This window comes from Hipposideros armiger, unplaced genomic scaffold (genome assembly GCF_001890085.2).
Source record: "Hipposideros armiger isolate ML-2016 unplaced genomic scaffold, ASM189008v1 scaffold_141, whole genome shotgun sequence".
NCBI classification, from domain to species: domain Eukaryota; kingdom Metazoa; phylum Chordata; class Mammalia; order Chiroptera; family Hipposideridae; genus Hipposideros; species Hipposideros armiger.
The window spans coordinates 2,132,774-2,144,833 of record NW_017731491.1 but is presented as its reverse complement, the minus strand read 5'-3'; the positions used below and the strand labels follow the sequence as shown (position 1 = coordinate 2,144,833).

At 45.2% G+C, this 12,060-nt stretch overlaps 1 protein-coding gene across 3 annotated transcripts in view; it reads left to right on the top strand.

Annotated features, from left to right (window-relative positions):
- Nucleotides 1–12,060, top strand: part of PITPNA (phosphatidylinositol transfer protein alpha) — a 40,233-nt gene that overhangs the window by 21,427 nt on the left and 6,746 nt on the right. For 2 of the 3 annotated variants that reach the window (XM_019650473.1, XM_019650472.1), the window contains 3 exons: nucleotides 249–326; nucleotides 481–591; nucleotides 1,385–1,507. In XM_019650473.1, coding sequence (XP_019506018.1) covers nucleotides 249–326; nucleotides 481–591; nucleotides 1,385–1,507 — 312 coding nt within the window. The remainder of the gene's footprint in view (nucleotides 1–248; nucleotides 327–480; nucleotides 592–1,384; nucleotides 1,508–12,060) is intronic. The other variant, XM_019650474.1, reaches the window with a different exon arrangement.

Sequence of the window (12,060 nt, the reverse complement as noted above, 5' to 3'; positions counted from 1 at the left end):
CACACAGAACGCTCCTCTGAGGCAAATGTGAACAGTTCTATATCTTGTTTATAATATTTTCCTATATTTTCTGTGTGCCAGCAGCATTAAAACTGGTGTAAAGTATACTCGGATGGAAAACCTGACCCCTCTCTCCCTCTCTCCCTCCCTCCCTCCCTCCCTCCCCTGTCTCCCTCTCTCCTCCTTCCTCCCTTCCCCGCTTCCTCCCTCCCTGTCTCCTCCAACTCCAATTCTACAACTTCTCTCAGGATTACAAGGCAGAAGAAGACCCAGCAAAATTTAAATCTATCAAAACAGGCCGAGGACCCTTGGGCCCCAATTGGAAGGTGCAGTTTACACCCTCACCACCAGGGGGGCCGGGCACAGAGTGGGTGGGCCTCTCACTGTGGAGGAAGGGAATTGCTGGGACTGGGCTAAGGGAGAGTCAGAGGTCTGCCCTCTTAGTTATCTGCCTACCCTGTGGGTGTGTTTCTAATACAGCAAGAACTTGTAAATCAGAAAGACTGCCCATACATGTGTGCATACAAACTGGTTACTGTCAAGTTCAAGTGGTGGGGCCTGCAGAACAAAGTGGAAAACTTTATACATAAGGTAAGTTACCAGGGTAAGGCCTTCCTAGTGTGAGTATGTTGGTGGGGGTGTTCTGCCCAACATGAGAAGAGCATACAACCCATGTGACTTGTGTCCTAGGATGTCTGACATTCAGCTATTTCAGTGTGATCCACTAGACCCCCACTTCCCCTTGTACTTAACTGTCTTACGGTTTAATGCTCAGTATCCAAGGGCACCACATGTGACGGAAGGAAACTGAGGCAAGAAAAGGAAACAGGATTGGGCTGGCTATAGTTGAAATACAAATAAAACTCAGTCTCTCTTTCCTTGAAGCCAAAAGGCAAGAAGTACTGCAAGCCAAATTCTCCAGTGCCCTGAATTACTGAACTAGGCAAACATAAGGAGTTTTTATAACCTTTTTCCTGATACGTTAGAGCCTCACTCCTGGGCCACATTTCATAGCTGCTGGCCAGTTTTAACCTGCCGTTAGGCTCCAGAGAGTAGGAGGAAACTTGGCACAGTTGTTTTGGGGCTTTGACTTAGCTGTGAGCGCACAGGCTGCCTGTCTTAGTAACACTTTGGTGTAGGGCCTAGCTGTGAGGTAGCTACCCATTCTCTCCTGGGGGCTCCCTCCTACTTGAAGCCATGCCTGTTAGACATGTGAAGGTAAAAGTCACTGACCTATGGGACTGGAGGGTTCGTCCAGACAAACAAGCCCTACATCCCTCCTCCCCAGTGAAGTGTGGGTATTGGCTCAGAGATCATGGGGAGAGGCGCTGCAGCAGTGGCCTTCACCTTACGGGATTCTAACTGGGCTCCTTCCTTTTTATAGCAAGAGAAGCGTCTGTTTACAAACTTCCACAGGCAGCTGTTCTGTTGGCTCGATAAGTGGGTTGACCTGACTATGGACGACATTCGAAGGATGGAAGAAGAGACAAAGAAACAGCTGGATGAGGTAAGTGATACCCAGAGGAAACTCGGGGGCTCTCAGCTAGGTAAACATGTGAAGGAGACCCTCATGCTGGGACAGTTCACTGAGGACACGGTCTGGGAACATGTCATTGTCTCCTGTGGGGAAGGTCTAATGCCAGGCAATCTGCGACCTCTAAGGAAGAAAACAGCCTGTGCCCTTGAATTTGCTATGTAGTTGAGGTCTTGGCATATCCAGAGACAAATATGGCAGTACGTGCTGCATGCCAAGTGAGTAATACAGTTGTTGCAGTGGTTCTCATGCTGGGCTGCAGAGGTGGAGCTGACCCTGGGAGGAAGCAGGCTGGGCTGATATGAATACAGCACAGAAGACACAACAGCGCACACACAACTAACCACACTGTAAGGTGTTTGAGCTATTTTGAGAGTTTGGAACCTTTGCTTTGGGGTTAGGCGGGGGAGCTTGGCATGGCTCCCAGAAGGAGGGCTTTCTGTTCCATGGGAGCCTGAAAACCTAACATTCCTCCCGCCTCGTTCGGAGGTGCTCCCTGCAAGGCTCACTCTGAGGAGATCGTCATTAAATCACATTCACATACTCACTGTGTGCGAGTCACCGTTCTGAGGCTTTTACATACACCATCTCCTGTGAATGTCAACACCTGTGAGCGGCCATCCCTATGATGCCCACACTCAGATGAGGAGGTAGAGGCTCTGAAACCTCAGTGCCATGCCTAGGCTCACATATCACAGCATGCAGGTGATATGTGTTGTGTCTGCTCGCTTGCAGGCCGTGAAAGAATTCCCGAATTCAGGTAGAAATATAGAAGATTTATTAAAGTAAGAGACGGTTTGGCTGGGCAGTCTGCTGCAGACTACTGCGTCAAGTCTTTGTTTGGTCTCAAGTTTTATGTTTTCCTGTAGTTGGGGGTGGGGGAAGGTGGGAAAGCTGGTTATCAAAACCTTTGCATACGTTATGTAGATGTAAATTGGATCCAGGAGAGTGGATCTTTTTTTTAAAGATTTTTTTGGGGAATTGGGGGAGGGGAGCAGCAGTGGGGATTCGGGGAAGGGGAACAGACAAGTTGTTGTCCTTTTGTTCTTCATTCTAGTAGTGGAGGACATCACTTCACTGGCCCATGTTGGTATTATCATTGCATTCTTCTCAGGTGAGGCAGTCGCTCACTAGCCATTGGACGGCAGCTCACGGCTCATGCCAGCTGCCGGCTGCTCACACCGGCTGCTGGCTGCTCACACTGGCTGCCAGCCACAAATGGTAGCTTATGGCAGCCCACTGTAGCAGGGGCTGCAGCCTACGCCGTCTCCGGTGACTCACGGCAGCCCAGCTCCAGGTTGAGCTGTTGTTCACCATCTTAGCTGTAGAGGGTGCAGTGCCACTGGCCCTCATGTGGGATCCGAACTGGGGCCCTGCTGCTCAGAGCTGGCCAACTGTTAACTAACGTTCCACTTGGGTAGCCCCAGGAGAGTGGATCTTATACAGACGCAAAACCTCTCCCAAGTCACAGGCCCAAGTAAATAGAAACATTGAAACTGCGTAGTGTATGTATAGGAAGCAGAATCATTAAGAGGAAAAGAAAAGAAAACTTTCAAAAAGCCCTAGCTAAATTACACTTATTAATTTGAATTATACCAGAGGTCCAAATCTCAAAAATAGAAGATTTAGTGCCACCATTACAATCCCATCTTAACAATATGGTCAGGGTCAGAGCCATAGCTTTTAATCATTCGCCTTCTTCTCCCTCTGAATGCCATTTGGGGCCTTTCTGCCCTCTTGGGGCTAAAAATAAGGCAGGAAGCTCTGTTGCATAAGAACTGCCATCCATTTCTCCCTCCTTGCCTTTGGTGGGTTGGCACAGAGCCTGGGTGTCTGGCAGACATTGCTTTGCATGGCCTTGCCTGGCTCTCCAGCAGGGCCTCAAGTGAGACCCAGGCCTGGGGGCTATGGTGCCCCACGCTGCACTGCCCAGGAGCCCTTCCTCTGGAGCCCCCCATGCCAACCCTGGGGAGCTGTTTTTACCCCAGGATAATACTTCCTGAGCTGACTCACTGCTTAAGTGGTGTGCTGAGTTACTTCCTGTTGAAGGCAGATGTTTCAGTTATTCATTCAGCTCCATTTGGCAGGGAGGTGGCAGGATTTGGGACACAATTTCTGATTCCTCTGCAAAGGACCTTCAGGAAGTGGTAGATTTTAACATCCAGGACTCTGGACATTCTGACTGTATAAGAGAGAGGCCTGAGTCTTTCGGTCACCTTAGTCCTGATGAAAAGAAAAGAAAAAAACGTTACCAAACGGAGGAACAGAGAGACTTTAGGGGGTTTAGCCTGGAGCTTCGGCCACCTGCTCTCTGCCAAAGGCCTGCCTAAAGCACACAGGGTCACTGAAGCATTTGCAGACAGCCTTTTGCTCTGAGTAGAATTCGAATTCTTAGAGCTGGAAGAACTCTCCAGAGGAGCTGCTGACCCTGCCTGTTCAGATCCAAACTTTGAGAGCCCACATCCTTAGGGAATTCTTTTCAATCCCCACCCCGTGTCTTTGCGTGTTTCTTCGTTCTCTGGAGAATTGTGCCAAAAGCTTAGGTGACCACTGTCCTCCAGGATGACTGCAAATGCAGGAAACCCTGTTTGGAATTGGAATTTTAAAAATAGTTTGCGGCGGAAGAAAAAGCAAAACCAAGTCCATGTTACTGTGTGGCATGTTTTGACCCTGTTAGCAACTGTATAGTATCTTTGTACGCTAAATGTACCTCTAGCTTACTTGTTTTTTTTCCCCTCTCTTTATCAAAGTTTTATTTTTATAGTTTCATCTCTTTTATTAAAAACCCCACCACATTGAGGTATGATTGACATACAGAAAACTGCACATATTTAATGTATACATCTCCATGAGTTTGCAGATAAGTATACACCCGTGAAACCACTACCACAGTGAGTGCCATAAACATATCCATCACCTCCAAAAGTACCTTTCTAATTTAGACTCAGTATCCCAGGCTTATGAAGAAAAAGCTGTCCTCTCCCCAGGCCCTGAGGTCCCACAGCCCAGAAGCAGCTCCTTGCATTCTGATGGTTGTTTCTTTTGTTAATTGCTTCCATATTTCCAAATAATATGCTTGTGCTCTTAATTCTTAATTTCTCAACTTTTTTTTTTTTTTTTCATGCAGAAGTCAAACCGGCAACCTTGCTGTTAGGAGCGCACGCTCTATCCACAGCCATCCGGGCGGCAGCTCAGCTCAAGGTGCCGAGTTCAGTCCCAGCCATGGGTGGATGTAGCCCACCATCGAACAGGCAATCTTGTCATTAGGAGCATGTGCTCTCACCAGCTGAGCCATCCTGCCACCTGTTGGCAGCTCAGCAGCAGCTCAGTTCGGGCACAGCTGGGCGTAGCTCACTGGCTCATGTGGGAATCAAACCAGTGACCCTGTTGCTCAGAGTGTGTGCTCTTTTTTTTTTTTAAGATTTTATTGGGAAATTGGGGGAGGGGAACAGACAAGTTGCTGTCCTTTTGTTCTTCAGTCTATTTGTGGAGTACTTTACTTCATTGGCCCATGTTTGTATTGTGATCATTCCGCTCTTCCCAGGTGAGGCAGATAGGTCGCCAGCCATTGGATGGCCGCTCACACTGGCTGCTGGCCGCTCACAGTAGCTTATGGCAGCCCACTGCAGCAGGGGCTGCAGCCTACGCCGTCGCCAGTGACTCAATGGCAGCCTAGCTCCAGGTCGAGCTGTTGTTCACCATCTTAGCTGTAGAGTCACTGGCCCTCATGTGGAATCTGAACCAGGGTCCTGCTGCTCAGAGCTGGTGTCCCAAGCCAGCTCAACCAATGCACCACCTGGCCGGCCCTCAGAGTGTGTACTCTTAAGCAAACTCTAAACTAACTGAGCCACTTAGCCAGCCCCAATTTCTCAACTTTTGATGTTAATCATCAACTTCCTATGGAAGATTTAGCTCTTTTACTCCACTCACCATTCACACCCTTCCCCTCTCTGTCCTTCAGTATTGGGCTCATTCATTTTTTAGTGTTTATATTATTACAACGATGTCATTTTTCCCAACTGAGCCTTTAAGTCTACTCTGATTTTTGTTCCTTTCTTGTACAATTCTTTTATTTTTTAAAGAATAAAAAACTCCCTTCTTTTTGTTAGCTTACTTTTTGTACCTGTCTCATTAAGTTTTGTTTTCCAGTCTCTATGTGAATGGATTGGAATGCATTGCGTAATAATGTAGTTGATGTTGGTCCATTCTCATTCATTTTGCTCCCATTTGGTGGTACTTTGATCTAAAGATCTCTTCAGTTCTGGAAAATGTTTTTGTATTATCTGTTTTAACAGTTCTCTCCTCTCTGTTCTCTTTCTGCAATTTTTATTAGTTGGAAGTTGGACCTTGAATTGACCGTCTAATTTTCTTACGTTTTCTCTCCTCTTTTGTCTGCTTTCTCTCCTCTTTTGTCTGTTTCTGGAGGCTGGTTTCCAATGTTAACTTTTCTCTCTTCTATTGAATTTAAAACATTTTTGAGCATTTCTTGTTCTGTGTTCCTTTTCTAAAGTGCTTTTTCTTTTTTTTCCCTACATGCATTATCTTCCTTTTCTGAAGCTATAGCAGGACTGGCCGAGTGGTGCGATGGTTAAGAACTGGCTTGGGATGCCAGAGGGCCCCGCTTCGGATCCCACATGAGGGCCAGTAACACTGCCCTCCTTTAAAAAAAATTTTTTTTCAGGTAGTCTGAAGCTATAGCTTATTGGGTTTGTGTTCAGTTTTTGAGGTGTCTGCCTTACTGAATATTTTTTGTTTTCCTCTGAGCTCCTTTTTCTTGTTGGACTGTTTTGTGGTAGGGGCTTTCCTCAAATAACTGGTGGTCCTTGGCCATCCATTCACACTTAAGACTGAAGGTCAAGAGCTGATTGTAATCTCTTTGCATCAGTGGGTGGGCTTCATTGCAGGGTTACATTGGGGGTTCCCTGCTTCAGAATCCTGAGTCTGTTTTATTGGGCTGGTCATTTTGTCTAGAAAGGACTTCCTAGTCTCCTGCTTGGAGGGATGGTCAGGCAGCCAGCATTCTGGGAACTGAGCTGGAGAAGGGTCCTGGGTGCCTCACCTTAACTTAATCCCCTCTAGTTTTGTATTATGTCCACTTGGTCCCTAGAGAGGCTCCCTGCTCCCAAGAGTGAACCCCTGGCTTTCCTGTGGCAGGAAGTGGGGGGGAGTGCTTGACTGTGAGAACTGGGGGAGGGAATGCCAGGGCCAAACTGTTCTTTATTTGGACTTTCACACAAGTCACCTGTTTTCAACTCCATCTGTACTTCCACCTTCAGAGGTACCTGGTGCTCCCAGTTCCTGAGTCTTTGGAGAGCATACAGCAGAAATTGGTCTGCTCCTTATTGGCTCCCCTCTTTACAGGCATTTAGGTATCAGCTCAGACCACTCTGAGAATTAGTCGCTACTCACCCATCCTTTTTCCATCTTCCAGAAAGTTGTTACCATCTCTTAGCTGCTGTTGTCTCCTCTGGGTTGTAGCTGCTGGCTTGCGGGTTGTGAAAGAATTCACGAGGCAGGTAGAAGTACAGAAGGAAGATTTCTTAAAGTAAGAGAAGGGTCGGGTGGTCAGAGTCTGCTGGAAACTACTGCATCAAGTTGTTGTTTCGTCTCAAGTTTTATATTTTATAACCAGGATGTAAATTGCTTTGGCCTATAGTAGAATTTTCTGTTGAGCTCGGCTTTGTCGGTTGAGACTGGGAAAGGTGCAGTTAAGCTGGTTATCGCAACCTTTGTATATGTTATGTAGATTTAAGTTGGAGCCAGGAGTAGATCCCATACAGGTGCAAAACCTCTTCCAAGTCACAGGGTCCAAGTAAATAGAACCATTGAAATTGGTATGCATAGTAAATGCATAGGAAGCAGTCATTAAGCTTTGGTGGAAAGGAAGCAAATTAAGGAAAGCTTTCAAAAAGTCCCAAGCTAAATTATACTTATTAATTCAAATTATACCAGAGATCCAAATCTCAAAATAGAAGATTTACAATAGTTCCACCATTACAATCCCCCGTCTCATCACTCTGTTCTTGTTGTCTTTGTAGCTTTATATCATATTTTATTCTTTTACTGTCATCATAGTAGGGCTTGGGGGAGAAATAGCAATAAATGCAAGTATTCAGTATGCCATGATTCATTTGCAGTAGGAATTATGACTGTTATTCTTTAAACTAGTGCATAGTAGTCTACAGTGGGTGGATTATTTTTGTGAGTTATGAGGGGTCACTATAAGTCCACAGTCACCACTGCTATAACTCTAGTCCCTGTGGGGGGGGCAGACCCACCATTCTTGGACGAGGCTCAAGGATTTAAGAAACAAGGAATCAAGAGATTAAGATTAGTCCTGTGCCCTAAAGAGAAAAATGTCAGGAGATGTGTGCTTGTAGGAAAGCTGTCTCCCTCTCACTCTCTTTCTCCCTCTCTCCCATCCTCCATCCCTCTTCCTCCCTCTCTCTTGCTCTTGCTGTCTTTTTTTTTTTTTTTAAGTTTTTTATTGGGGAACAGTGTGTTTTTCCAGGACCCATCAGCGCTAAGTCAAGTAATTGTTTCAGTCTAGTTGTGGAGGGTGCACCTCAGTGGCCCATGTGGGGATCGAACTGGCAACCTTGGTGTTATGAGCACCGTGCTCTAACCCATTGCGCTAACCAGCCACTCCTCTTGTTATCTTAAGAGACTCATAATCTCAAAAGTGGAAGAAGGCGTCTTAAAGGTCATTTAGTCCAATTATATATCCCCTGTTTGAGTCCTCTCTTTAGCTTCTCCACCAGCCTGTGCTTGGTCACCTTCTGTAATGAGGAACTCACTATCTCCTGAACATGGTGGTGATAAATACATACATATATATATATAAAATTTTAAAGATTTTATTGGGGGATTGGGGAAGGGGAATAGCCAAGTTGTTGTCCTTCAGTCTTAGTTGTGGAGGGCACAGCTAGCTCAACTCCAAGTCCAGTCACCATCCGACCGCCCGTCGGTAGCTCAGGGCAGCTCAAGGTATCCCATTCAATCTTAGTTGCGGGTGGGCATAGCCCACCATCCCATGCAGGAGTCGAACCAGCAACCTTGTTAGGAGCACGTGCTCTCACCAGCTGAGCCATCCTGCCACCTGTTGGCAGCTCAGCAGCAGCTCAGCTTGTGTGCAGCTCACTGGCCCATGTGGGAATCGAACCAACGACCCTGTTGCTCAGAGCTCGTGCTCTTAACCAACTGAGCCACTAGGCCGGCCCTAAAGATATTTTTATTATTACTAGAAGCTAACATTTATTGAGTTCTTACTTGTGTGCCTGTCATGTGTGGTAAGCGTTTTACATGCACTATGTCGTCAAGTCCTTGTGGCAACCTGTGCCTTAGATACTATTTTCATTTTATAGATAGAGAAACTGAGACTCAGAGAAATGAAGGATACCTTCTAGTTCACTGAACCAAGTGCCTCCTGGGCCTTTGGCTATTAATTTCGTAGATAATGAGCCTGGGAAAGAGAATTCATTTAAACATTTTTAAGAAAATTTTCTTCCCTGTTTACTGGACCCTCTAGAACACTGTTGGAAAACAGCAAAGATGCTGTGTTAGAGCACATGATTACGATTCCACAGCATTTTCTTTCCCAGCTTTCCCTGTGGGTCTTCCTACATCCCTGTTAGCTCTGTGAGTCCTCTGATCCCTCCCTAATCCTTTCCTCTGGACTTGGTGCTCCTTGATGGAGCTGAGAGGCTACATGACACTCTTGCACAGCTGGCCCACCTAGGGGCTGTCTCTGAGCCCCCTTTTAGCCATTCTTCCCATCCATATGCTTGCTTGTGAACACACCTGTCCCTTTCTCATTACCTAAATCCTGGAGCAGAGGGCCCTTGCTTCATCCAATGGCTTTTTGACTAATGGATCACCATCGGTTTTAGATGTTAAGCCATCAACTCTGCGCTGGTTACCCAGAGACCCTGTAAGGGTTCCTGTGTAGTGACGTGCCTGGCAGGACCCTATACCCCAAAGTTTCTAATTTGGGATTGTGGTAGATACAAATTCTGAGGGTTAGGCTGATAAAGAGACACACCACTTGGTGCCTAGCTCACGTGCTGACCCATGGGAGGTTAGAATCTGCGATTCCCATAGTGTCTGCAGAGGGCAGAGCTAGGTCTCTTGAGGCAGAGGGATCACTGTAAATGGGGGATGATGCTGTCCTGACGAGTCTAAATTCCCTCTGACCTGTCCAGCAATGATTGACCCCAGGGCAGACCACCCAGAACATTGGACATCTTGAAATATGGGATAGCTTTATTTTATTTTAAAATATAGTTTCATTTTTCAATATTAAGGTAATATATAAACATTAAACATCTTTTGGAAAGTAGAAAAAAAAATCACTTGTACTCTGATCATTTAAAGACAACCACTAAGGCTGGCCGAGTGGCTCAGTTGGTTAAGAGCTTGCTCGAGTGCGAGCTCTGAGCAACAGGGTCACCGGTTCCATTCATGGCCTGAGCTGAGCAGCCGCTGAGCTGCCAACAGGTGGCAGGATGGCTCAGCTAAATAAATAAATAAAAATAATAAAGACAACCACTAAAAACATTTTCCTACATTTTTAAGTCTTTCTACACACTTTTACTTAGTTATGATTGTATTGCATGTGCCAGGTAGTTATCTTACCTTTTTCTCTGAACATTATAAGGAAGCATTTTCCCACTAAAAAATGTCTTCACATTTTTCTGACTGCAACATACATGTTGTTCTGTATGTACTCTGTCATTACCCTGTGTTAAATTTTCCTTTCATGTTGTCTTTAGGTTCTCACTGTTACAAATAATGCTGTGATGAAAATTTTTGTGCCCTCAGTTTTTTTGGGGGGGAGCGGTAATTAGGATTATTTCCTTAGAATAAATTCCTACAAATCTAATTAGAGAATTTAAGACTCTTGTTATTTATTGCCAAATTCCTTTCCCAAAGGGCTGAAGCTATTTATAGAGTGGCTTTCTAAAGAGGTTCTAAAAACAATTCCACAGGTGCCTCATAGCTGTGTTCCTTCATGAATGCTAATTGATTTGTGGTTACTTCTCAGTATCTTAAACTGATATATTTACTAGCTTTTTTTTAATTCACCTTTTTATGTTGAGATGATTATAATCACATGCAGTTATAGGAAATAATAGAGGGCCGGCCAAGTGGCACGTTGGTTAGGAGTTGGCTTGGATGCCAGCTGAGCAGCAGGGCCCTGGTTCGGATCCCACATATGAGGGCCAGTGACGCTGCGCCCTCTACAGCTAAGATGGTGAACAACAGCTCTACCTGGAGCTGGGCAGCCGTGAGTCGCTGGCGACGGTGTAGGCTGCAGTCGGGCTGGCTAGCAGTGTGCGTGAGCTGCTGTGAGCTGCCATGAGCCGCCACGAGTGACGGCCTCACCTGGGAAGAGCGCAATGATAATACCAACATGGGCCAGTGAAGTGACATCCTCCACAACTAGACTGAAGAACAAAAGGACAGCAACTTGTCTGTGCCCCTCCCCCAGTTCCCCAATAAAATCTTAAAAAAAAAAAAATAATAGAGATCTGTTTCTCCCAATGGCAGTACCTTGCAAAACTATAGTACAATATCACAACCAGGATATTGACATTGATACTTTTCCTAGTTTTTTAAGTCAGAGGAGTGTTTTCATACCTAATGGTGAAAGTAATTTTCAAGAGATACAGAATATATTAAAAAATACAGAAGTCCATATAAATAAATGCAATAAATTGATAAATAAAAGCCCTTTTCCTCCAACCCCTGGTGTCATTCCTAAAGGAAACCACTGTTAAAATAACAAACCAGAATAGAAGTTTCTGTTTTCATGTTCCTTAACTGTGTGTGTGTGTGAGAGAGAGAGAGAGAGAAAGAGAGAATGTTTGTGTATATTCTGCAGTAGCTTGATCCAAGGAACACTACAAATGTCAGATAAAATCTCTCATGTCATTTAGGCCCAAGGAAACAGGAAACAAGCATTCTGAGAGCGTTTCATTACAAGAATGAAATAATGCATTTTTATTGCCGTGGCACCCTGGGAGGTCTCTGAGAGTAGGGGAAGCTATTGAGTTCCCTGATAGGAAGTTGCATCTTACTTCAAGCAGTAGGAAAACAGGTCTTGGCTTTGGATTAGCAGTGAACTCTCAGGGTGTACAAGGATCTGGTTGAAACCCCTGGTGTTAAATTGTCTCTTTCAATCTGGTGATATTCCTGTTTTCCCTGGACTTCATGACCTTGACATTTTTGAGGGTTACCGCTAATCATGTTGAATGTTTCTCAATTTGGGTTTGTCCAGTGATTCTGCATGATTAGATCAAGTTTATGTATTTTAGGCCAGAATGTCAGATTTGGTGTACTTTTCATTGTATCCTATCAGTCTTTCTGTCCAGTTACTGGTGAGGTTTCCTTTGTTCACCTGAAGTACAACAGTGTCCCAGGCTTGTCTTGTTCCTTCCATGACTCAACCCTAGAATCGTCCATATCTTCAAGGAGCCCTGGATCCTTTTATTTTTTATTTTATTTTTTTAAAGATTTTTATTGGG